The following is a 27,621-nucleotide window of genomic DNA, read 5'->3' as shown; positions in this document are numbered from 1 at the left end:
CAAAGTTTAGTTACATTTCTTTTTATTAATGTTTTGAAGCATTTTTTCACATGATTTTTTTACATTATAGAAGTTTTCCTTTGAGAATTGCCTCTTCATTTCATTTGACCATTGTATCTGTTGGGAATGACTCGTTTTATATTTGAATCAGTTCTATATAAGGTTGAGATATGAGATCTTTATCAAAGAAACTTTCTGAAACGATTTCTCTCCCTCCTCTAACTTAACTATAGTTATTTATAAAATTTTCAGTTTTGTGATCAAGTGTCCATTTTATCTTTTATTATACTATTTATCCCTTTTCTGATCATGGACTCATTTTCTTTGTTGTGAAAGGAAATATTTTCCTTGTTTCTCTTAACTTATTTATGGTATGACTTTTTACATCTAGGTCATATAGAAATTATGTGATATATACTATGAGATGTTTGTCAAAACCCAATTTCTGCTACAATACTTTATAGTTTTTCTGACAGTTTTTGTTTATCAATGAGTCTCTTTTAAACTCTTACCTTCTATCTTAGAATAAATATTAGATAGCAATACTAAGCCAGAAGAACAATGAGGGCTAGACAATTGGGGGTAAGTGACTCACCCAGGGTTACAAAGCTAGAAGTGTCTGAGGCCAGATTTCATCAATGAGTCATTTTTTGTTTGTTTGGTTTAATTTTTTTAATTTTAATTTTATCTTTAAAAATATTTTCTCATGTACACCTCCCTCATTTTCTTTCCCTTCCCTTTTCCCTCCCTCCTCCCAGAACCAATAAGCAATTCCACTGGGTTGTACAAATGTTATCACTTGATACCTATTTCCATATTCTTCATTTTTCACCATACAACTGAAACCCCAAATCATATATCCATATAAACATGTGATAAGTCAATAAGTCATAACTTTTTGTTTTGTGTTTCTACTCTCATAGTTCTTTCTCTCAATGTGGATAGCATTCTTTCTCATAAGTCTTTCAGGAATGTACTGGATTATTGTATTGCTACTAGTAGTAAAGTCCATTACATTGGATAGTTTCACAATGTTTCACTTTCAGTGTACAATGTTCTCTTGGTTCTGCTCATTTCACTCTGCATCAGTTCTTGGAGATATTTCTAGTTCATATGGAAACCCTCCAGTTCTGTAAAAGTCCTATCACTTAATTTTCATCCCTTTGCATTCTTGCTTCTGAACTCATTACTCAACTAAAAATACTGTCTCCAGAATTATCAGTGATCTCTTAATTTACCAGATCCAGTGGTCTTTTCTTAGGTTCCATCTTCCTTGACCTCTGAAGCTTTTGAAAATTTTGATCACTTTTCTTTCTTGTATACACTCTCCTCTATGGGCTTTTTTGACTCTCCTCTTTTTTGGTCCTCACTATTCTTATCCAACCCTCAGTCTACACTGCTGGATCATCATTGATGCCAGTACAACTAATTATGAATGAACTCAGAGGCTTTGTTTTTGAGACCCTTTCTCTTCTCTTCCTATGCTGTCTCATGGAGATCTTATCAGTATCCATGGGTTTGAGTATCCTCTCTTTGCATATAACTCTAAAACTGATATATCAAGCCCATTAACCAATTAACCATTATTAAGTGCTTGCTGTGTGCCAGGTACTGTGCTAGGCACTAGGAATACGAAGAGACAAAAATCCATTCTTGCTCTCAAGGAGCCCACAGTCTAATGAGGAAGACAATAAGCTAACAGATAATGTATAAACAAGCAATATACAGGATAAGTAGGCAATAATTAAAAGAGAGAGCACATTAGAAATAAAAAGACAAGGGGAAGGCTTTCTCTAGAAGATGGAAGCCCTAATCTTTTTCCTATGTTCCAGAGCCACATCACCAAATGCAAAATGGACATCTCTTGCTGGATGATCTGTAGTTATCACAAATTTGACATGTCTAAAACATAACTTGTTAGCTTTCCCATTTCCCTGGCCATTAACACATCTCCCAAACTTCCCTATTTATATTGAATGAGGGTACACCCTCATTCTTTTCAGGCACCCAGATTCCTGACCTTAATGCTATTCTCTACATTATTTTCTCTCATTCCAAATAGCTAGTTGTTGGTCAGATATAATTATTTCTACCTCCCCAATATGTTCCACATCTGTTCTTTTCTTAATTTCAGATGATTGCCTCCCTATATCAAGCCCTCATTACTTTGCACCTAGAATATTGATATGGCTTCTTCTTCGTTCTTCTTCTTCATTCTTCTTCTTCCTCCTTCTTCTCTTGCACAGGATCACACAAGTATGAAGTATCTGAGGCCTCTAGTCCTGGTTCTCAATCCACTGGGCCACCCAGCTGCCCCGATATGATTCTTAATTACTCTCTTTGCCTCAAGTCTTTTCCTTCTCTGGTTTATCTTTCATAACTACCAAAGCAGTTTTCCTAAAACATAGATTCAATCATATCACTGTCCTATTCAAAAAACCACAGTGATTCCTTATTACCACTTGTATCAAATATAAACTTCTCTATCTGATATGAAAAGCCCTTCCCAGCCTGACTCTATGGTTCCTTTTCAATGTTATTATATACTATTTGCCTTTATGTATAGAATGGTCCAGTCATGTGACATTCCACATTCTAGCTCCATGCTTTGTATTAGTCATTCCTCCTGCCAGAATGCATTCATTCCCTCTTCACCTCTGGATCTGGATCGTCATTGATGTCAGTACCCCTACTCGTCAGTGAACCTGAAGGCTTTGCCTTTGAGTCTCTAGTTTCCTTCAAGATTTGGTGCAAGCATCATTTCCTGCATGAAGCTTTTCTTAATCCCCAGAGCCAGTAATGCTTTCCCGATCTTCTCATTTCCCACCCCCATCCACCTGTATTTGTTTGGATGTATGTTGTATATTACACACACACACATATACACACACTCTTGTACATGTGTATGTATGTGCATATTATCTATCCCATTAGAATGTAACCTTTTTTTTTTTTAAATCCCCTACCTTCCATCTTAGAATCAATACTGGGTATTGGTTCTAAGGCACGAGAACAGTAAGGGCTAGGCAATGGGGGTCAAGTGACTTGCCCAGGGTCATACAGCTAGGAAGTGACTGAGGCCAGATTTGACCCCAGGACCTCCCATCTCTGGGCCTGCCTCAATTCACTGAGCTACCCAGCTGCCCCCAGAATGTAAGCTTCTTGAGTGTAGTGACTTTCACTTTTGTCTTTATATCTCCAGAGCCCAAAACTATGCCTGGAATTTAGTAGGCACTTGATTAATACTTGTTCATTCATTGATAGGAACTACAAGTTTCTCCATTACCACATTCATTGTGGGCATATGAAAAGAGTGTCAGTCTGCATTAGTCATTATATCCTAAACAGAGTTAGGGAAGGATTTACCTGTCCTAGTCAAGATTTGAAAATTGCATACCTTGTGTGTTCCACTGAAGGATTTAATCATTTAATTTTATTATATATTTGGTTTGATTTAGCACAAAATAAATACTACCATACCATGGAGAGGGAAATTTTCTGGGCTTAAAATAAATAGTAAGTAATTTGGAATATTCTTTTTAAGAGGCAGTATCACATACTGAATAGAAAATTGGTCTTGTATCCAGGAAGAATTGAATTCAAGTTTTGTCTGTAACTCATCCTGGCTGTGTGGCCCTGGGCAAGTCACTTTACTTCTCAAGTGTTCTAAGGATTTATTTCATCAGTCTGTTTTGATAAAAACTTCATCAGGAGTCCTTGTGCCAATATAACCATGACCTAGTCCCAAATTCAAATTCAATTATTGTGTTTTTTATTGTATGTCATTTCCTTCTTCCTTACTTTGCTTGTTCTCTAGTTCTGACTCAGATTCCAAGATTGTACCTCTTCCTAGGACTATACACCCTACTTACTTAGGCTAAAGACTTAATGGAAGAAAAGTGTGGGTTATCCTGATTCTTACAAATGACAATTTATCAGTGATATAATCTGGCGTCATATGGAGTTCTGTACTGGGAAGACACTTTAAAAAAGGTTCTGATATGTTATAGGTATGCAATAGGTAATGTCATTTTAAGTAGAAGGTGACCTCTGGCTCTCTTTTTGGTGAAAGCAATGTTTGACATTCTTTTTCAGCAGCTTAAATTAGAAAACCAGATCATTAGAAGAGCCAGAAGGTTTCTTGTCCCTGTATTTCTTGACTACATAAAGTCCTTTACTTAATCAGATCTGCTTATACATTGAAGCTTTGTTTTCCCAAATGCAACCAATGTGAAATGCTATTAACTATGGTCTTTTTAAAAAGTTTTTCTTTCCTCCATAAAAACTCTTCATTCATCTTATCTTTTTATTCATTCATTTTAAGTTAATTCTATTGGATTTACTTGTAATGGAGCTTGGCATGGAATTCGGTGTATTTTTAAAATTGTAACTATTGCCTGTAACAAGCTTTACAACAATGTTCTCACCTTCCTAGAACTACAGTCCATATTGCAGTAAGAGACGAATCATTATGGAAGCATGGCCTGACTTCCATAAGTTCAAGAGGAATTTTTTGGGTAATTTGTCCATTTGTATTCAGCTGCTTTGAAGAATAAATATTCAGCAGCCAAAATGTTCAAGATTTAGAATGCTACTAAATTTAAGGAAGGAAGCAAATTCATTTTAAGAAGCATATGGAATGTGCCTGAGGGAAGTAAAGTTTTGTCACTATTTTACCTTATCCTTATAAATAAAAGCAATATATTTTGCGCTGTTTTAAACCATTCTATTTTACTAAAGAATGCAAAAGACCTTAAAAATAAATCTATTCCTTCCAATTGATAATAATTGGCACTCTACTAATATATCCTCTTTTCCCCACCAGCAGCATAATTTATACATTTTTATTTTTCCTACTTGAGTTTTATATTTCAAAAACCTCTGATTTTTGTCAATGCTCCATTAACTTGGCTTTTATAGTGCTATTATAGTTTTTTTTTAAATCCTTGCTCTCTATCCTAAGATATCTTAAGATATACTAAGTATCAATTCCAAAGCAGAAGATAGTAAAGGCTAGACAATTAGTGTCTGAGGTCATATTTGAATCCAGGACCTCCTATCTCTAGGCTTGGCTTTCTATCCCCTGAGCCACCTAGCTGTCTCTTAATATAGTTTAAAATAATTATTATCTTTGTTTCAAGTATATTTTGGCACGATTTCCATTTATCTGCACAAATGAAATATTGTACCTTTTATGTTTTGGTAAAGTCCCTTGGTAGGATAACAGCAGTCAGTGATCTCATTCATATGGATATTCTTTCTGTCTGTGCTGTCTTATCCTGTGAGATTCTTAACCATGCCTTCCTCTCATGGAAGATTTGCCCCAAACAATGAAAACTTTCCTTTTAAGTTTTTTTAATATTTTGTAGGTACCGGTGAGCATTTGTGTTGTTCTTAACTCTTTTTCATTGGTGATATTTTACCTAAGTTCTTAGTGTCTTTGATGGCAATATGTTATATAGCCTATTAATTGGTACAGTAATTTTTCCATTATTCTTTGGATTACTTGCAATTTAAATTACATGGATGTTATGGGTTTTCACCATGGGGCTCTAGATTTTAGGAATATAAGAAAGACAGAAAGTTCAAATATATGAAAGAATTAAGTTTGATGATAATTTTGGGCCTTTAGAATTAAGAGTTTTGTCATCTCCAAAATTCTCTGATTGAATTAGATATGATCAATCAATAAATAAATGTTAAGCACCCACCACATTACAGGCACTATGCTAAGCATTCCTTAGTGCAGATACAAAAAGAAGAAAAAAGAGTTCCTGCCATCAAAGGACTTATATTCTAATAGAGAGACAACATGCAAACACATTTATGCAAAGGAAGGTATATGCAGGATAAATAGGAAATAATTAAAAGAGGAAGAGGGATAAGGTTACTTCTAATTCTAAAAAATTAGATGATAAATTCTAAGTTAATTAGCATGTTAATTAACTAGTGAAAAATTTTCAAATAGGGCTCAACTCCACCAGTAACTGTTTTCAAAGGCTCAAAGAAACCTTACCTAAAAGAATGTATTTTGATTATTAATCATGACACTGGAGAATGTCGACTAGAAAAACTCAGCAGCAACATCACTGTAAAGAAAACAAGGTAAGTGGTTTAATAAAGAAAATAGATGTTCTATTTTCAAATTATTAAGGAAAGTAAAATATCATAGGATTATTATACTTGTATGTATCTGTTCAATGAAATAGTTTCTTACTTCCAAATTTTGGAGGGTAACGTTCTTTTTTTTTGTATCTCCCTATCATATTAAGTGACTTTATTTTTTGTTTCTGAATGCTTGTGTATTTTTCATGTACGTTATTAGTAGTTTTCAGTCTCTGAATAACTTTTATTCACATATTTCAAGAACATTTTTAACTCAGAATCTTTTGACTATGGCATTTAATATGTGTTGGCAGAGTAGCCAATAATTATAGAGACTGTTTTTCTTAGATTTTCTAGAACAGCTCCAATTTCAAGAAGAGTGTATAGTTTTCAGAACAGATATCCATTGTAAGATCATGGGATAATATTTTAGTTACATATATATATATATATGTGTATGTATGTATATATACATATGCATATATATTATGCATATCTATATTTCTTTATATATAATTACCAGCCACTTACTTAAACACAAGATTCTCCTTGTAAGAAAAGGAGAGTGTACACTCTGTTATTTAAAAAATAATATGATTTCATGGATGTGAGTGCTCTTTCCATTGATATAGATCACATCATTTTGATTCTATAGTAGATGGATAAATGGATGAAAAAAAGCATTTATTAAGTACTTACTTTGGTCCAACTAAGAGTTGTGCTAAGGGTTGGGGATGCAAATATTAAAAAAGAGATAGATCTGGCCCTCAAGTTTATATTATAATAGGGAAAGACAGTGCATATGGAGTAGTGTCCAGGAAAAGGAGTTTTTGCCTTAGGAGTTACAGAGATTTTGAGTTGATACATAAAATTAACTGACCAGTCCTTTCCAGAAGTAACAGTAATGATGCTGTCAGTTTGTTTACTATGTTCATAGTACAAGGTGGAAAGCTAGGAGAGGAGAGAGGCATATGGTAAGATGGTTGTATGGCTGGATATAAAGGCAAAGCGTGATTTGGTGAATAGGACTAGCAGTAGTCTTATTCTTTACTCTCTTCCAGAGAATAAGGCCAGCTAAGTGAACTAGTTTCCACTCACTGAATCACCAATTAAGATGAACAATAGGGAATGAGCTCCAAAGATAAATTGATTAATTTTTCTAGGAACTGAGGGTCTGGATTGGTGATGTAGGGAAGAGTAAAACAGTGGGACAGGACTGGAAAGATGGCATGATATTATGTGATATGAAAATGAAACATGGTCAGATATTTAGGACCAGTAGGAAATATATAGTATACTGTGGGCAAAGTTTTCATTCATTCTATCACTTATCAACTGGGCTGGTGGTTGCATGGTCAGAAAACTCATCACCTAGAGTCCACCACTCTGGTAATGAGACTCTAAATTTATAGTCTAGCCTTCAATGAAAAGCACACAGTCCATACTAAAATGTTTTCCAGTTTCTAGGACCTTTCTGAATGTACCCTCTGCTGGCATAGCCATCAAGAATCTAGGACTCATTGGAGGCATAGGAGTGGAGCTTTAAGGTGAAGGGTAAATCTAGTACATAGGATTAACAAATAGATCAACCAATGCCTTGGAGATTGGTAATTTTATTAGATTGGGCATTCCCTCCTTTGATACAAATCTCAGTCCCACTATAACTTAGTAGGTGAGCTTCAAATAATTTCTGCTCTTGTGACCAACATGTCTATGAGTTCTCTCAAATTTCTCTAGGTTGCTGCTTTGATAACAAATAAATCTTGTTTAGACTATGGTCCATACTTGAAATCTTTCTCCCTTGGTGGAATCTGCCAAAGTTTGTCCTCAATGGCCCCAAATCACCTCTGTTCCATAATTCAACAATATTTTTCAGTACTTTAGTAGACCTGTGATCTTCCTGTGGTGATGATTATGAGTAATACATAACCTTTTTTCCTTATGTTCTTCAGTAACTTCAACTTACCTTCTCATTTTTATCTTTTCTTCAGGTTTGTTGTTCTTGTAAATCTTTGCTTTAACTAGTCAGTGATCTGACTGTACACAGGCAGCTGATTCAGAAATGACTCCCCATACAAGCGATTAGCTGTTTCTTGGGAATATGTAATCAATTTTTGTTAAGTGATATCATGACAGCCAAACAGTAAGTTGAAATATTACAAAAATAGTAGGAACCATATCAAAGGTGACATTCTTGCTATCAATTAAATCAGAACACATAAGGATGTTGGAATAAAATGGATTATTCCAAGGCTCCCCTTTAGATGTTGTTTTCCTCCTTTCCTCTTTTTACATATAATTTTATGGGGTGTTTGGTCATTTTGACTCATGCTCACGATGACCATAATGAAGACCGCCATGAAAATAATTCGTTTATATACTAACAGGTGTCATCGGAAAGGACAAATCCTATGACAAACTTGACATTTTCTAAGTTAAATTAATGTATATGTCAACATTTGGTGACTTTAAAAGCGAAGGTGAACAAAGAGTAGGGTGGTTAAAAATGCATTGAAAAAGATGATTTGGTATTTAAAACAAGAGCTGGTAGATTACTCAAAATTATGCTTGTGTGTTATAAACACTTTCTTTAAGATGTTAGATGGATGTAGTGAAGATTAAATAAAATTGCTAAAAATGAAATTGCCTTTATATGTTGACAGGAAAAAATGGGCAATTGATGTGGAAAAATTGTATAAAATCAACTATCTATGATGTCAGACCATTAGCTACTTAGAATAACAGTCAAATTCAATACACCAAGTTGTGAAAAAAAAGATAAAGATGAAAAGAATGCTAGTTCCAGTCTTGGATCCATTGAAATATTGAGACATAATTTTTAAGACCCCCAAAAGGGGGAGCAACCCTTAAAGACATGAACCTAGAGCCAAGCAGAGATATCCCCCAAAGAGAACTGTCTTTATATGCTTTCTAGTTTTATGATTTATTCTATATAATTCTGGCACCTGGTCTTGGAGTAATTTCTTACTGACTCTTAAGTTGCAGCCTATTTGTAAAGCTAAAATGATCAATATATTTCAGTTTTGTGATGTCCTCTCATCAGAGAGTAAAAATGATTGAAGAGATGAGGGACCAAATATTTTAATTATTTCACCTTAAAAAAAGGTTAAATGAATAAAATATCTTCCTGCTCTTTGGATTAAGTACAAATCTGACTGAATTTCTTTAGTAGTTGATTTTTTATGTGTCTTAACCATTCACTAAAGTAACTGAGTAGCAGGCAGAGAGGGGAAGGAGAAGGAACATCTCACACCTTTCTTCTAGTTCTTTTCTCCATTTTATATCTGATTGTATTTCTGTGGTAGATCTTTATGCCTCTCTCTTTTACTATTTCTTTGATTCTTTCCAGACCCTCCCTGGAAGGTTGGGGTCCAACTGAGGACATGCTACCTGCATTTTGTGCTTCCTTCTGTTAATCTCAATGGGTTTAACAGCTAGGCCTGTGTGATCAACCAGGTGGGTTGCTGTATTCCTTGAGATCAGTAAAGTCCCAGAAAATCCTGTTATACCCTTATAGCTGTCCTGGACACCCACCTAGAATTTCATTTTGGTTTCAATTAACTCTCTTCACCTCCCCTATAAAATGTATTGGGATGTCAACTAAAGTTTAACTCATGGCTACTTTATCCATTAGCAATCTTTCTTCCAATCAATATAGAAACATTTATCAAGTATTATTTATTTCAAGGGATACAGACACAAAAAGTGATTTTTGTTTTCAAGGAGTTTGCCTTCCATACCAAGAGAAAACATGTACACATGAACAGATACAAAATGTATATATACATGGTAACTCAAAAGTAGGGGAAAGGCATTAGCTACTGGGTGGTGGCAAGAAGGGGAGGTAAGGTGGAATAGGGGATCAGAAAAGGCCTCATATTGGAGGTAGCATTTGAGCTGAGTGTTGAAGGAAGGTAGACATTCTAAGCAACAGGTGAGGATGAGTATGTTTCAGGTAAAGGTACAGATATAGGAGATGGACTGTCAAATGTGAACAATGGGAAACAGGCCACTTTATTTAGAACATAAACTATGAAGAGAAATAACATATAGCAAGCCTGGAAATGTAGTCTGGAGCTAGATAGTGAAGGACTTTAAAAACCAAATGGAGGCTTTATTATTTGCTCCTAGAGGTAATGCGATGGATAGAGAGAATGGAAAGACAGAAAGTTCAGTCTTGAAGACTATCCATCTAAGCTTTAGTCTTCAACTTGTTCCACTTCATGATCATTCACTATAGAATCACTTATACCATGAAGTGCTTTTAGCCTTCAGAAATCTCCAGTATCTCTGAACTCATTCATGCTATCTGCATCATTCATAAGTCAATAAATTACATATTTATATGAAAAAAGACAGCATGCCCTAATGGATAAAAGGCTCTATTAGGAGTTAGAAAAACTTAAATCCTACATCAGATAATTACTATGTGGCCCTGGGAAGGTTGTTTAACTTTTCTCAGATTCAGTTTTCTCATCTCTAAAATCTAAAATCTCCCTAATAGGACCATTAGGAAGAACTAATGAAATTTAGGGAAAAATGAAGCCAGGAAAGAAGGAAAGAAACAAGCATTTTATTAAGCATCAAATGTACATCAGCCATCATATCAATTGCTTTACAAATATCTCATTCGATTTTCATAACAACCCTGGAAAGTAGGTGCTATTATTATCCACATATTACTGCTGAGGAAAATGAGGCAGAAAGCATTAAGTGACTTGCCTTGGATCCCACAAGCATATGACGCCAGATTTGACCTCAGATCTTCCTGACTTTAGGCTCAGCATTCTCTATTCACTGTGCTGCTATTATTACTTTTTGTGTGCACTTTGTCAGGTCCTAGTTGTGATTGGATAACACATATTTGTGATGGTCCCAGTCAGGTGGTGACTTTCAAAGCTTTTTCTTTAAAACTTAAACAGTATGTAAGTAAGACCCATAGTGGTGGAAGAGTTGGAATAACATAGAAATAGAGTTAATTAAAATGTGTGAAGAGAGGTAGCTAGATAGCACAATGGGTTGAATGCCAGTTCTGGAGTTGGGAGGGCCTGGATTCAAATTTGACCCCAGACATTCCTAACTATGTAACGTGGGCAAGTCACTTAACTCCAAGTGCTTACCCCTTACTACTCTTGTGCCTTAAAAGAAATGCTTAGTATTTATTCTAAGACAGAAGGTAAAGGTTTTATTTTTTTTTTAATCTGGTCTCAAACACTTCTTAGCTGTGTGACTGGGCAAATCACTTAACCCTAATTCCCTAGTCCTCTTCTGTCTTAGAATCAATACTAGGAGAGAAGGTACTTTTTTTTTATTTAAAAATATTTGTATAAAGACAGGACAAGGGGGGGGGGCAAGGAATTAGAGAAGACAGGATAATGTTGAACTGACTAATGAGTTAAGATTAAGAAGGCAGGAGTCAGAGTGGAAATGATGGTCCTTCCCAGAAGGCTATGGTCATGGTGAAAACAAACAAACTAAAAAGGGGTTTGAGGTATGAGACACAGGAAGAGATTGAATAGTAGGAGATTGTAGTTAGAGAAACTTCACAATTCTGGGATAAACACTTGAGGGGGATGATGGCAAGTAATCTCTGTATGGTTGAAGTGAAGATATAAAGTCATGAAAATTGAGGTTGTTCGATAGAAATGCAAGAGAATTTAAAGATACATTAATACATACATTAAAGACCGTTAGTGTAAGGACTGGAGTTGTAGTAGAAAGGATAACTGTGAGCCCAGATACTAAAGTCCTTAAGAAAGGATGGAGAATGCTATAGGTAGGGAAAAAAGACATTTCGGTGAAACTAACCTACTCATCAATTGAGACTGGGACTGACAGTAAAAATATAATGTTCTATTTTAGTATTCTCTGCCTTTCCCTCAAAAAGCAGGGAGGGAGGACTTTTTCTCATCCCTGGGGCTAAATGATTACAAGGTCATTGTGATTTCTATAAAAATATGTTTTACCTGTTCTTGTTTAGTGTTTTCTATATTTGGCCAAGAACTCATTATTCCTATATTTTAAACCATGGAACAGAAAACCAAATTGAATTCTTAGACATCTTCTCAACTGGTTATTTACTTCCCCAATTCGTTTGTTTTTTTCTTACAATGAATTTACTTTGATTCAACAGTAATAATGAAACCATCATCTACACATTTAGAAATGTCTTTAGTTTCTTGCCTAGGCCTTCTCAAACCTTAGCAATGCCTTCTAGATTCATTCTGGTGCTAGCTTTTTTCCTTATGAGAATCACCAGAAGTGGTAGTGGTTGTTAGGTTTGAGAGGTATCTGGAGGTATTATGTCCCATTACTAATAGAGATATTGGTGACCTCTGTATATTATCAGATAACCTCTCCATTAGGCTGTGACCTCCTCAAGAGCAAGTACTGTTTTTACCTTCTTTTGAATCTACAGTGTTTGACAAAAAGTAGGCAACTCATAAATTGACTCATTGACTTGTGGCATTTGTTGTTGATTATCATTATTCTTTGGAGCAGAAACTACTTTTTCATAAGCTAGAGGATCCTACTCCCACATCTTTTTCTGTCTTTAGGAAAAAAATTTACATATGTTTCATAACTCCCAAGGTTTAGTCATTGTTCTTAATTATATTTTTTCTTTTCTTTTTCCCTTGTAAGCATTTCTTTCATTCCACCCTAACTAGAAAGTATAGACTTATTCCTTGAGTCAATTTTAATAGAAAGACCAAGTTATACTCAAGTTGTTTTTTCATTTGTCTGGTGCATTTTTCAGATCTGTTTGGAAAGTTTGTGGAGTGGAACTCACTGCATTGCTTTTACTACCCTGTAATCTTAGTTCCACCATCTATTAATCTTTTCCCTTCCCAAATGTTTCGTTTATTGTCTGCTGTTAAATTTTCTGTTCTCCATTTCTAAACTCTGATTTAAAAGATTTCCTCTTTAGATTTTCTTTTTGGATACTTGATTGATTTTTCTCATTTTTAACTCCATGTTTAGTGACATAAAGTTGCTTCAAAGAGTTCTTTTGGGCAATAGGTTGTATAGAGTACTGAGCCTGGAGTAAGGAAGGCTCATTTTCATGAATTCAAATCTGGCCTCAGACATTTACTAGTTATGTGACCATGGACAAATCACTTAACTCAGTTGGCCTCAGTTTCTTCATCTGTCAAATGAGCTAGAAAAATCCAATATCTTTTCCAAGAAAATTCCAAATGATATCGTGAAAAATTAGATATGACCGAAAAATTTCTAAATAAGATTTCTTTAGCTATATACAAAACTTTAAATTGTCATACAAATGTGAATTTTATTGCTATCTCAAATATTGGTATGTTATATCACCTATAACTCTTTAATTTTTAATGATGTCTATGATTAGTTTTTTACATATTCATTTGAGATATATATTTTTGGGAGACCTCAAGTAGTGTCCCTTTTTACTATTATCTCATTTGTCTTAGGTTTAAATTTCCTAATAATATTGTTTTTGGTCTTAGTTGTAGCTCAATAGATTCTGCTCCCACCCCTTACCTTTACTCTTTGTATGTCTACCTGCATCAAATGTGTTCATTATAAACAACATATGGTAGGACTCTGGTTTTTAATCCACTTTGCTATCTGCTTCCATTTTATGGGTGAATCCATCCCATTTATATTCACAGTTATAATTACCATCTTTTGTGTATTCCTCTCCATCTTGATTTCCTCTTTAATATTTCCTTCCACACCAGTGTTATGCTTTTAATCACTCCTCCCTTCCCCCTCCCTTATTTTACTCCCCTCCCTACCCCCTTTCTTATTCCTCTTCTACTTCTCTATAGGGTAAGATAGGATTCTATCTCCCAATGAATCTGGATGTTCCCTTTCTGAGACAATTCCAGTGAGAGTAAATAAATTACCCATTACCACCCTCAGCTTCCCCACCACTGTAATAGTATTTTCCCCTGAACCTCTTTTTGGGAGGTTTACCAATATCATCTTTTTATATAGGAATATAAACAGTTTGACCTCACTGAAACCCTTAATTTTTTTTCTCTTATTTACCTTTTAATGCTTCTCTTGAATTTTGTATTTGGACAACAGATTTTTCTGGTTAAAGCTGATCTTTTCTTCAGGAATGCTTGGAAATCTTCCATTTTATAAAATGACTGTACTTTTCCCTGAAAGAATATAGTCAGTTTTAATGGGAAGGTGATTCTTGGTTGTAAACTCATTTCCCTTGCCTTCTAGAATATCATATTCCAAGCCTTCCAGTCCTTCAATGTAGGAGCTGCCAGATCCTGTGTAATCCTGATTGGGTTTCCATGATATCTGAATTGTTTCTTTCTGGCTGCTTGTAACATTTCTCCTTGATCTGGGAGCTCTTGAACTTGGCTATAACGTTCCTGGAATTTGTCATTTGCAGGGTTTTATTGATTTATTGCAGGGTTCTTTCTGTGTGTTCTTTCAATTTCTATGTTATGCTTTTATTCAAGAATATCAGGTCAGGGGGCAGCTGGGTGGCTCAGTGGATTGAGAGCCAGGCCTAGGGATGGGAGGTCCTAGGTTCAAATCTGGCCTCAGACACTTCCCAGCTGTGTGACCCTGGGCAAGACACTTAACCCCCATTGTCCTGCCCTTACTACTCTTCTACCTTGGAACCAATACACAGTACTGATTCCAAGATATAAGGTAAGGATTAAAAAAAAAAGAATATCAGGGCAGTTTTCTTGTATAATTTCTTGTAATATGATGTCTAGGCTTTCTTTTTCTTTTTTTTTTTTTTTTGGTCATGACTTTCAGGTATTCCAATAATTATTAAATTGTCCCTCCTGGATCAGTTTTCCACATCAATTGTTTTTTCAATGAGGTATTTCATATTTTCTTCCATTTTTTCATTCTTTGTTTCTTGATGTCTCATGGAGTCATTAGCTTCTATTTGCTCAAATCTAATTTTTAAAGACTGAATTTCTTCCATGATCTTTTGACCCTCCATTTCCATTTGGTCCATTCTACTTTTCATAAAACTCTTTTCTTTTTTGGATTTTTTTTTGAGTAGGTCAGTTTTGTTTTTTAAAACACTCTTTTCTACATTGGATTTTTGTTTCTCTTCCAATTGATCGATTTGCTTTTTACTTGTTATTTTCTTTTTGCATTATTTTCATTTCTTTTTCTCATTTTCTTCATATTTTTATTTGACTTATATTATTTGATTTTTGAATTTCTTTTTTAGTTCTTTCAGTGCTTAAGACCAATTTTCATTTTCCTTTGATGTTTTGCATGTGTTTCCTTGGATCACACAGTCCCCTATTGACTCTGTGCTTTGCTCTTTGTCTCATAGAAATTTTTTTAGGGTTAGAGTTAGGAGTCTATTTTGCTGTTTGCTCATTTTCCTGGCCTTTTTGTTTGTCTGTGGACTGGGAATTCTGAAAGCTGATGATTCTGTCTCCTCCACTGCTGGCTTGCAAGGCTGAGCACTATGAACTGTTTTGCTCTGAGACAGGTCTTTGTAGGTTTGAAAGAACCTAGTGCTATGGACCCTTGGCCTCATTATGGGCTGGTACCAGGGCCTAGGACTTCAAGGGGTGCATCTGAAGTACTTTTTTCTTTGTGTAGCCTGGGTTCCAGGATCCAAAAATTGGTCTCTGCCCAGGTTCAGATCCTGGCACAGTATGTATGTATGTGTGTGTGTGTGTGTGTGTGTGTGTGTGTGTAGGGATGGTTGGCCAGCACACCTCTTTAGGTGTTTTGTGTGTACCTTTCAAGTTGTGTTCAGCAGGAGAGATTTTTCACTCCCTCTTGCTATTGGTTTTTGACTCCTGTTGTTTTTAGGTGTTTATTTTAAAATATTGATTTAGTAGGATTAGTCAGAGTGATTTTAGCTTTCACTGCTACTAAGCTATCATCTTGACCAAGGATGCCCTAATAATACTTTTTTATATTTTATATTTTTATTTGTATATTTTATATTTTAATAATATTTTTTAAATAATTTTTTATCTTTTTCTAAATATTGTTTTCTCTGAGAAAGGAAACAGAAGGTTTTTTTGTAATCTTATATATTTTTATTTTATAAATTTAAAATACATTATTCTGAAAAGCCCCTCACCAGACTGGCAAAGGAGTCTATGATAATACAAAAAGATTGAGAACTTCTTCTGCTTGGCATCTAAATTTAACAGTTCTATCTGGGCAGTAGGGTTTTCCCCCTCTTTTAAATTTAAATCCCTCTTCATTAGATCAGTATCTTATTGGCATGGACATCTGGACAATCCTCATTAGCTGAACTCCATCCCCAGTCTAAAGTGCAGTATATTAATTCAAGTACAAAAAGCCAAGATCTATCTGGCACAGTCTTTTTACCCAACTCTTCACTTCCCATTTCTGTCTTCTAATAAAATCCTTATATTCAAGCACTACTTATGCCCTACATTTTTCCCTTCCCTCCTTAGCATTTAATAATATACAGAGTCCTTCTTGAAGAGTTGATCATTTCTTCACAAATCTCTAGAATTATAATAATTGTCATTCAATAGATTTAACATTCCCTAAGGAGGATAGCATAGTGCTTAGATGGTCTTGTCAGACAGATATACAGGCCACTTTCATATACTTCATTGAGAGTTGTCAGCCACCACACTATACCTTCTAACTCTGTCCAAAAATTAATATATTTACTACTGAAAGCTTGAATCTTATGAAAATGGGAAACTATTTCTACTTAAAAAAGACATAGTTCTCCTTTTTCTTGAAATCTCATGCCTATTTTCTTCAAAATCACATTCTTCATACTATACTAGAGAGAATAGTCTATTCTGAGTCAATGGAAAGGGTTTGAACCCCAAATCCAACAGTCACTTACCTTGCAATTTTTGGCAATTCCCTTAGTCTGTAGTTCCCTTCTCTCTACATTTCAGGGATTTGGACTATATCCTTTCTCAGATCCATTAGAGCTCTAAATTTTGTGATTCAGTGAATCTCTTGAATGGTTTGGATTTGGTCAGTCATTTATTCAATAAGTATTTATTAAATGTGATTCAATCAACAAGCACTCATTAAATGCATTCTATGTGTTGGGCACTGTGCTTTGGAGGCATGAAAACAAAAACTAAACAGTCCAGACTTTCAAATAGCTTATATTTATTTTTGGAAACAACATGTACATCCAGAAGTGAATAAAAATGCCAGGTAAATAAATAGTTTCTGTTTTTGGAGGAAAGAGCCATTAGCAAATGGGGGCATAATAAGAAAGACCCCATGTAGAAAAAGCATTTGAGCTGAGCTTTTAAGAAAACCAGAAGTCAAGGAGGCAAAAAATTAAGGAGCAAGTACATTCCAGGCATAAGATATAAACAACAACATATAGAAATAAGAAATAGAAGGTCATGCAAGAGCAGCAGGTTGCCCAACATGTCTTGATAATAGAGTTGTGTGAAGAGAAATAAAAAATGTATGGAAAGGTAGACTACTGTCAGACTATTAAGAGGTTTCTATTTTGTCCTGGAGGCTTTTGGAATCCTTTGGAATTTTTTGAACAGGGGATAGATCAGATGCATGTTTTATGAATATTTATTTGTTAGCTGTGTGGAAAAAGATTAGAAAGGGAAGTGATTTGAAACAAGGAAACCAATTTGGAGGCTATTGCAATAGTCCAGACAAGAGATAATGAGGACATGAATTAGGCTGGTGGTCATGTGAGTGGGGAAAAAGGAGTGGTGGTTAGAAAAGATTTTATTATAGTAAAATTAACCAGAGTTGGCAACTGATGGAATATAAAGTGCGTGAGAGAGTGATTTCTCCAAAGTCTTTTTAGCATTTTTCCTTCTGTATTTTCTACTTGGAGTATTTCTTCTATTCAGTTGGAGGACATTTTATTATTGTTGTTCAATCTTATCGACTCTACATCTAACAAATGTCCATGGGGTTGTCTTGGCAAAGACATTGGGGTGGTTGAAATTTCCTTTTCTAGTGTGTTCCTATTTTTTATAGATTAGGAATTGAAGTAACTAGGAGTTAAGTGACTTGTTCAGGGTCACACAGCTAGCAAGTGTCTGAGGATGGATTTGAACTCATATCCCTGGTTCCAAGCCTGGTGTTCTATCCACTAAGCCACATAAGTCCCTTAAATGCCACTCTATTGAGTTTGGATTTGATCCTACAGAGAGTGAAGAACATGATGCAATAGAAAGAATCTTGAATTTGACATCAGAGACCCTAGATTTGAGTCCCAGCTCTTACGTACTGTCTCTTTAGCTTTGAGTAAGCTGCATAATTTCTCCAGCCCAGTTTCCTTATCTATGAAATAAGAAGTTTAGATTAGTTGGCATCAGGATTGCCTTCCAGGTCTATAACTTTTATCCTAGCATCCTCAGTAAGGACTATTCAGTCTTATTGAGTAGAGTAGTACATTCAAAGCAATAAGCTAGAAACGATGAATCAGATGATAACTTGTAATGTTGATTATAAAATGAGGGAAACTGGATAGGAAATCATGACAGTTATTGAGACATGATAGCAATTAGTAGATAAACATTTACATAGTACTATATTCAATTTGGGAAACAACTTCTACATACAGAAATAAATAAAAATGCCAGGTAAATGAAAAGTTACTTTTTTGGACAGAGGAGTCACTAGCAACTTCAGATGTAATAAGAAAAGACCCTATGTAGAAAGTAGCACTTTAGTTAAGCTTGGTTCTTGTTCCTCAGGTCCTGCCCAAGGACTGTGCTAAGTGCTCTATAAATATTATTTCATTTGATCCTCACAACATCCCTGGGAGGTAGGTGCTTTTATTAGCCCCATTTTACAGAAAAGGAAACTGAGGTAATTGGTGCTTAAATGATTTGCACAGGATCACATAGCTAGTAAATATTTGTCTGAGGCTAGATTTGAGTTTTGAGTCTTTCTGATTTGAAGCCTAATGCTCTATTTATTGCTCTTCCTAGCTGCAAGGTGATGAAAGGCTATATTTAAGTATTAACAATGGAAATGAAAAAGAATGATTATATATGGGAGAATATTGCAATGGAAGAATTGACAGGAACTGGTGACTAACCAGATTTACAAAGTTAGGGAAAGGAAGTAGTCAATATTAAATCTTTCATCAGTCCTTAAAATCATCAGAGATTCATTCTATTAACCACTTTTGTTAATATATGAAAGATATGGATTCACTAAGGATCTGGATGAAAGATCAATAAGCAGCTTAATTTTTTTCTATCAGGATTTATTATATGCCTACTATGTTTTAGGCACTATACAACAGGCTATAGATACAGAGACAAAAAATGTTTAGTAATTTCTACCATCCAATAGCTTTCATTCTTATCAGGAGAAATATCATAAATAAATATAGCCAGGATAGTTTCTAGACTTATGTCAGTGATGTTGAACCTATGGCATGTGTGCCAAAAAGGGCATTCAGAACCTTCTCTGTGGGCACACCTGCAGTGGTCCAACAGAATTAATTACTAGAAAACCAGAGGGACTTGGGGTAGAGCTGCTCCCCTCCCCCTCTCCATGCACCTGAGGACAATTCTTCACTTCTCCTACCCCTCTACCCAGCAGCCAATGGAAATATTTCCTCCCTCCCCTATCTGGGGTAATGGGGGTGTCAAGGGGGGAGCCACAGCACTTGGTCTTGGGGGTGAGATGGGGTCAGGGCCCAACACTCCATTTCTAAAAGATTCACCATCACTGCTCTAGGTTAAGTCCCCAAAGCATTGCTAGTTACATCTCTTCCCTCAAGGTTCTACAGACCTTCTGGGTTCTGTTCTTAGGTTCTTTTAATGCAAACCCCCATTGCAGTGAGTGTTTCCTCAAGTATGAATTCCCAGTGATTTTTGCCTTATATCATTTAGCCACTTGACATCGGTTAGACTTTACAAAGGAATATTTACTGAGAAAATCTCACCTCTCACACCTTGGTCCCTAGAGGGAGGGAGTTCAGATTTAACATGGTACTAGAAATCATTTGTTCCTACCAAGTTCATTTCAAAAGTCAGTAAAACTGATGGGCTGCTTTGCTTCACTGCCTATAAGGTCCAGACCTATTGCTGGGCTAGATAAAGTAAGTAACTCCTCAGGAGCTATACTTGAGCACCAGGATGGACTCCAATTTCTATACTTCCAATGATTCTTCCAGTCTTTTGAAGCCCACAAGGCCACATCTTAGTACATTCCATTTATAACTCTCATTCACAGAGACCAAGGAAAAGTGGCCTCAGTCTCATACAGTATATATGGCAAAGCTCCTGACTACTAGAATTCTTTTTATCCCCTTCATGGATCAGTTAGCATTTATTATGCTCCTGCTATGTGCCAGGTATTAGGTGGGGATTCACAGAAAGGCAAAAGAACAGTCTTTACTCTCAAAATACTCATAGTCTAATGGAGTAAATAATATGAAAACAACTATTTACAACCAAGATATAAAAAGGATAAATTGGAGTTGATCACCAGAGGAAAGGCACACATGAAATTCCCCTTAGGTATAATGGAAGTTTCTATTAGGCATCTTTTAATCTTTTTTATTTTAACCCTTACCTTCCATCTTAGAATCATTATTGTGCATTGGTTCCAAGACAGAAGAGTGGTAGGGGCTAGGCAATGGGGATTAAGTGAATTTCCCATAGTCACACAGCTAGGAAGTGTCTGAGACCAGATATGAATTTAGGCCTGGCTCTCTGTTCCCTAAGCCACTTAACTGCCCTCATCTTCTTTTTAGTCTTGAAGCTGCCTTTTTTTGGTGTATGTGGTTTTTCTACCAGTGTGGTCAACTGCTATCAACTGTTAGATCAAAGATACAGCTAGAAAATTGATTAGAACATCCAAATCCTTTGACCCTCTGAAGTTCACAAGGCCATCTTCCAGTAAGGAAGATTCTCGCAGCTAAGTAATATAGTAGATAGAGAGCTGGGCCTGGTGTCAGGAAATGGGAAGAGAATGACTTTTATGTAGCACATATGTGCTAGGTAATGTGCTAAGCACTTTACAGATATTATCATAGAGAGGAAGATCTGAATTCAAATGTGGCTTCAGATACTTACTAGCTGTATGCCTCTGGGCAAACCATTTAACTTGTATGCCTCAGTTTCCTCAATTGTAAAATGGGAATTGTAATAACACAACTCACAGGATTGTTTTGAGGATCAAATGAAGTAATATTTGTAAAAGTTCTTAGCAAGATGCCTGGCACATAGTGGGTGCTTAATAAATGCTTACTTCTTTGAGGGGGAGGTTCTTTCTCCTCTTCCTGAAACCAAGTATCTCCATTTCCTCCCTAGACTTCTAGATATTAAAATTTCCAATAAGTTTAATTTTAATAAGAATTTTTGACAAAACTTTTTTTACCTTTTCCTTATTTTTAAAATTTCAATTATTTAGAACTTTTAATATTTGAATCTATGTTCAAAACCTTTAGGGGAAGAACATAATGTTTAATTATATTAATATCAAAAAGGTAATATAATATTGGAATTGCTAACATTTTCCTTTTTGGGAATTTGCATATACTTGCAGAGTAGAAGGAAGCAGTAAAATTCAGTCTCTACTAGGAAAGCAGCAACAACAACAGATGAGAAATGCAGTCAAAACACCCAACAATGTGAAACACTCTCCACCAAAAGAAAAAATGTCTCCAGAATCTCCTATGGATGATATTGAAAGAGGTAAAACCAAATCACACAATATATAATTGTGTGTTTGTGAATATGTCAAGTAAAAGCTTTAATTGTAACTTGAAATAGCAGAACTTTTATTTATTGTATTTAATTTAATTTGGCTCTGTTCAAAGTGCTGGCTTAGTTTTTTTCCCAATCTGATAGGTTCATGTTAGATGTAAATTTTATGATGCATCCTTCTGATACCCAACTTATACCACCCCACAGTTTTCTTAGCCTCCAAACTGTTGTATGAGAACAAACATGTGATGATTATGTGATTATATTTTAAATGGGGAGTGACATGCAGTTTCCTTTTTTCAAGAAGTAATGCTAAATACACATCCCTTGTTTGTAGAACATCTTATCTGGGTTCTGGTTCTACTTCAAGGCTAAAGATGGTTAAGATGGCTACAATAGATAAATGAGATATCATCTCAGTCAAAAGCAAATAAACTAGAGCAGTGAACAGATTTTTCAAATGTTACCCTCGTCTCAGCCATCAAACAATAGTATTTCATCTCTCTGTCCTCAGTGTGTGTTAATGGTTCTATTTACCCAAAGCAGAAAAACATTCTTTTCACTTTTCTCCAGCTTATATCCTTTGCTTTGCTTGGCAATAACTCCAAAGCATTTAGCAAGAGGTTCTTTGGTCTAAATATTCTGCCCTCCCAACCCCCTACTCCTTATTTACCATGGTGGGGTCAAATTCCTGATTAGTCTCCACCTTCTATAATTCTTGCTCCCAAGTCATACAGAGTTGGAAAGGCAAAAAGAGCTCAGAGCTTTTGGTTCCACTGGGAATCCTGAATCTGGGATTTTATCAAGAGCAAGGACAACAGAAACAAGTGTTCTAACAAGTTTGGTAATTTGAATTCTACCTGACCCAAGCTTCATCAAAACAAAGTTAGAGGAACCAGGTGGAAGGGACAGAGAAATATTTCTTATCTTCTCTTATTCACAGGATTTGCCAAAATGATCCTTCTTGTTACCAAGCAGGGTGAGGCTAAAAAGTGTTTTGAAACCCTGCCCCCCCCCCAACAATTTTCTTAGTTATTTGCACTGCCTCTCCTTTCATTGCTCCTAATCTAGGCATTTCAACTTGCTTCGTACTTGAAGTCTGGACAGGGAAGACCTTGGTGAAACAATAAATCAAACCAGCCAGTTGGAAGATAAGCAAATTCTTCTTAAATTCATAGAAGGTGCTTTTTTTCACATGTATTCAGCTTATAAGATGCAGGATGATCATAGGTGTTTTTTCAGAAGTTTGAGCAAAATGTAGTTTGTAGGGTGGAAAACCGGATTCAATCAATCAACAAACATTAATAAGTGTCTACTATGTACCAGGCACTCTGCTAAGTGCTAGGAATACAAAAAGAGGCAAAAGGTAATCCCTTTCCTCAAGGGACTATCTAATTAATCTAAATCTAACTATCCAATCTAATGGAGAAGGGAGCATACTAACAAATATATATAAAAGCAAGCCATGTCTGGGATTAATAGGAACTAATTAAAAGTTGGAAGGCACTGGAATAAAGATTGTTTAAAAAGTAATAAATGCCTATTATACATTCAGCCAAAATATAAGAAATTACCCCTTTGGATTTTGTAGTATAGCTGGGGAAATGATATACAGCTAGGAAAATTAGCAAATGACACAAGAGAAATATATATATATATATATATATATATATATTTATATATATGCATATTTTCACACACACATACACAATGACTAAATTGTATAGCAGAAACTAAATATTGAGGGATGAATGTACAATGCACAGCTAAGTTACACTGTATGACCCTAAGGCACCTAAAGAACTACAACATAAAACAAATTTATTTTCAAAACATGACTTCAGTGGGAGGTTTCTGCTACAGATGGTGGGGAATGGAAATTTCTCAGCTAAACTTTTCTTAGCTAAATTAATTATTTTTCTCAATGGTTAGCACAGTATTCTGCATATAGTAACTGCCTAAATATTTATTGACTCGTGATTCTCCTAGTCAATTCTGTTATAAAAAAAGAATTTAAAATCTAGAAGAAATGTCTAACTACACTCAATTTTCCCTGCCTTGACTATTATAAAATGATTGGCATGTGGTAGGTGCTTAATAAGTGTTTGGTCATTGAATTGAATTTCTGTTTCTTGTAACTTCCATATGCAACAGGTTTCCTCATTTATTTCAACCTTCTGAAATATAGCTATTAACAATTCATGAACTTTTAGGTGATTCAATTTGAACAAAATGAGATATATAGCTAGATACTGAAATTTGCATCACTGCTAGTTTGCCCCTGTGCACTGTCTATGTTCTTTGACCTGGAAATCTATTGTATATTTCTACAACAACATCATTTATGCATTTCCCTTTGTCCTCATCTGAAGTCATGTTCATTTCCTTGTATTAAAACTTTCTATTGATTTTGTTTAGTATCTATGCTCTGTATATGGAGAAATCAACATCCAAAGCCAAAAAATATTGTCCCAAACCTTCTTCCATGTTAATTTTTTTTCTGAGAAATGAAGAATCATAGTGTACTGCTCCTGTCATTGTTCTTATTTCAATCTTATGCCTATCTAATTTTAGAGTTTCACTGGGAAAAGTTTCTCTCCCTTATTCATTCTATTTCAGTTGAGTATTTCCCCATATGTATACACATGGGGTGCCTACCCCATGTGTGTACCCCAGATGCAATAAGCAAAAGAATCTGAATGATTCTTTAGTTTTCCCTGGAATTATAACACCAAAAAGGAAGTTATCTGACTTAAGATCACTTTAGATTTAGTTTCATTTTTTTCTCCATCAAGAATTTCTTTTAACTCTTATTGTCTCCCTGTAGTTTTTAATGAGTTATTTTCTCCTTCATTTATACAATATTTGGCATCGTGAAGGCAGTAACTATCTGGTATAATAAAGGGAGTTCTAGTGGGAATTTTTAATTCAAGTCAAATTTTGTGTGATTCAAGCATATTTTTGAGATATATTTAAGAGATATTCTTAGAGCAGAATGGTCTAGTGCAAGAAGTCTTCAACTTGGAATTGCTGTCATGATCTAGTTTCTAACCTTAGGCAAGTATTTCATTACTCCAGGGTTCAGTTTCCATAGATGAAAAATGAAGGCATTCTACTAGATAGGATAATCTCCAAGATCTCTTAGGATCTTTGATCTCTGCTATGCTCATAATACAATGTCCTAGGTTGTTTTTGAAAAGCAAAAGAACTGAAAGAGGGTCACTGTTCTCAAGAAGCTTTAGTTGTAGAGTTGAACATATGCATATAACACTTAAAAGAAATTAAGGTAAAATGTGTCCCCTGTTGATGCCTGTCTATTAAGGAATGGATGAAAAAGTTGTGGTATATGATTGTGATGGAATACTATTGTAATGTAAGAAATGAGGAAGAAGATAGTTTCAGGAAAAAAACTGGGAAGACTTGTATGAACCAATCTAAAGTAAGTGATCAGAACCAGATCAGTGTATATGGTAGCAGCAATATGTAATAATAATCATCTGTGAGAAACTTAACTATATCAGTGCAATTATCCATGACAGTTACAAAGGTCTTATGATGAAAAATGCTGTCTACTTTCAAAGGGAGAAATGATACACTCTGAATACAGATTGAAGAATATTTTTTACTCTATTTTTCTTGCGACATATCTACTATGGAAATATATTTTGTATGACCTCACAAATGTAGTGGATATCACATTGCCTGCCTTCTCAATGGGTTGGGGAGGAGTTGGAGGAAGGGAGAGAATTAACAACTTAAAATTTTAAAAACAAATGTTAAAAATAAACAATTTTTAAAAAATAAACAATTTTTAAAATTGGCTTGCCTTATTGAAAATAATGCATTTGAGGGCTATGAGATGGTTCAGTGGATTGAGAGCCAGGCCTAGAGATGGGAGGACTTGAGTTCAAATATGACCTCAGACACTTCCTAGTTGTGTGACCCTGGGCAAGTCACTTAATCCCCATAAGGTTTAAAATTTAAAAAAAGAAAGAAAATAATATATCCTGTTTTTAATTAAATCCTTATATCTGTTTTTCAGATTGTTCATTATGTTTTTTTAATTAATTAATTAATTACATTAAAACTCCCAGATACCTCCCTTTCCCCTTTCCCTCCCCACATTAGAGAAGGCATCATTTGACAGAAAAATGCATGTATATATAAAACTATGTCATACATGTTTCTATTTATCAGTTCTTTCTCTGGAGGTGAATATAAAAAAGTTATTCTTCAAGTAATACTTTTGTTAATATATATAACATTCTTTTGGTTCTCTTCATTTTACTCTTCATAATTTCATGTAAGTCTTTCCATTTTTTAAAACTAACCTGTTTTCCCTATCTTATGGTGTAGTAGTAATTCATCAGGGTCATATACCACAACTTGTTTGGCTATTCCCCAATTGATGGGCATCCACTCAGTTTCCAGTTCTTTGCTACCATAAAGAGAACTACTATAAATATTTTAGAACACATAGGTTCTTTTCCTTTTTCCCTGATCACATAGGAAATAAACCTAATAGTAGTATTGCTGGGTCAAAAGATATACACAGTTTTATATACTATATACTAAATACATTGAGAATAATTCCAGATTGCCATCCAAAATGGTTGAATCAGTTCATAGTTCCAACAGTGTATTAGAATTCCCATTTCTTCACATCCCCTAAACATTTGTCATTGTGCTCTTTTTATCATTTTAGCCAATCTGTTAGGTGTGAGGTGATAATACCAATCATATTTATGAATAGGAGAAGGATTTATAAATAAACAAGAAATAGAAAGCATCATGAGATATAAAATGAAAAATGTTGAATATGTTAAATTAAAAAGGGTTTGTACAAATAAAATTAATATAGCCAAGATTATAATGAAAGCAGAATCATGGAGGAAAATTATATAGATAGTTTCTTGGGTAGAGGTCTCATAGCAAAAATATATAGAGAACTTAGTCAAATTTATAAGACTATGAGCAATTCTCCAATTAATAAATGGACAAAAGGATATGAACAGACAGTGTTTGGATAAAGAAATCAAAGATGTATATAATTATATAAAAATGTTCAAAATCATTATTGGTTAGAGAAATGCAAATCAAAACAACTCTGAGATATCATTTACTCTTTTATATAAAATGAGTTAACATTTTAATGTAAATACATATTTATGCTCTGTGGAATATATATTTCTATACTGGTCATGGTCCATGTCAATTTATAATTTTGATATTAAAAGGAGGCTTTTGCTTATATAATAATACTTTGTGTCCTATTAATGTATGATCTTACCTTTGCTTCAACAATAGTTTCATAGTTACTACCCCTTTTAAATTTTCATTAGCTCTCAATTTAAATTTGTTGATTCATTTCTTGTTTTATTTTCAGAACTGAAGGCAGAAGCAAGTATAATGGACCAGATGACTAGTTCTGATAGCTCTTCAGAATCCCAAAGTTCTTCATCTTCAAGTAGTGAAGATGGTTCTAGTGACTCAGAAGATGAAGGGTGTAAAAACTCTCATTCTAACTCAGTAAAATGTGTGCCTGTCCATCAAACCTCATCTGCTGAACCAAAACAATGGATGCCTGATACAGAGGCCATGCAGAACAGATCTCACAATGGAAGTGGCCTTCTGATCAATACATTAAGTAAGTTCACTAAACAAAGAGTAAAGGGAAAATCTACCAGAATATCTGGCCCACATTATATGAATCTGCTTGCATGTTTTTGGGGAAGGGACAAAATGTTATTTTTTGTTTTCCTGTTTTATGTAGTTGTGTTGCCATATGCTTATTCATATTGAATAAATAAGTAAGTGGGAGTAGATCAAATTGGTGAAATCCAAATAA

General features: G+C 34.8%; 1 protein-coding gene across 1 annotated transcript in view; it reads left to right on the top strand.

Annotated features, from left to right (window-relative positions):
• The window catches only part of EAF2 (ELL associated factor 2), a 71,673-nt gene that overhangs the window by 21,303 nt on the left and 22,749 nt on the right, over positions 1 to 27,621 (top strand). Inside the window, exons 3-5 of the mRNA XM_001371144.5 lie at positions 5,969 to 6,105; positions 21,613 to 21,761; positions 27,160 to 27,420. Coding sequence (XP_001371181.3) covers positions 5,969 to 6,105; positions 21,613 to 21,761; positions 27,160 to 27,420 — 547 coding nt within the window. The remainder of the gene's footprint in view (positions 1 to 5,968; positions 6,106 to 21,612; positions 21,762 to 27,159; positions 27,421 to 27,621) is intronic.

Source organism: Monodelphis domestica, chromosome 4, assembly GCF_027887165.1.
Source record: "Monodelphis domestica isolate mMonDom1 chromosome 4, mMonDom1.pri, whole genome shotgun sequence".
NCBI classification, from domain to species: Eukaryota; Metazoa; Chordata; class Mammalia; order Didelphimorphia; family Didelphidae; genus Monodelphis; species Monodelphis domestica.
The sequence above is the reverse complement of the archived record's forward strand: the minus strand, read 5'-3'. Positions and strand labels throughout refer to the sequence as shown.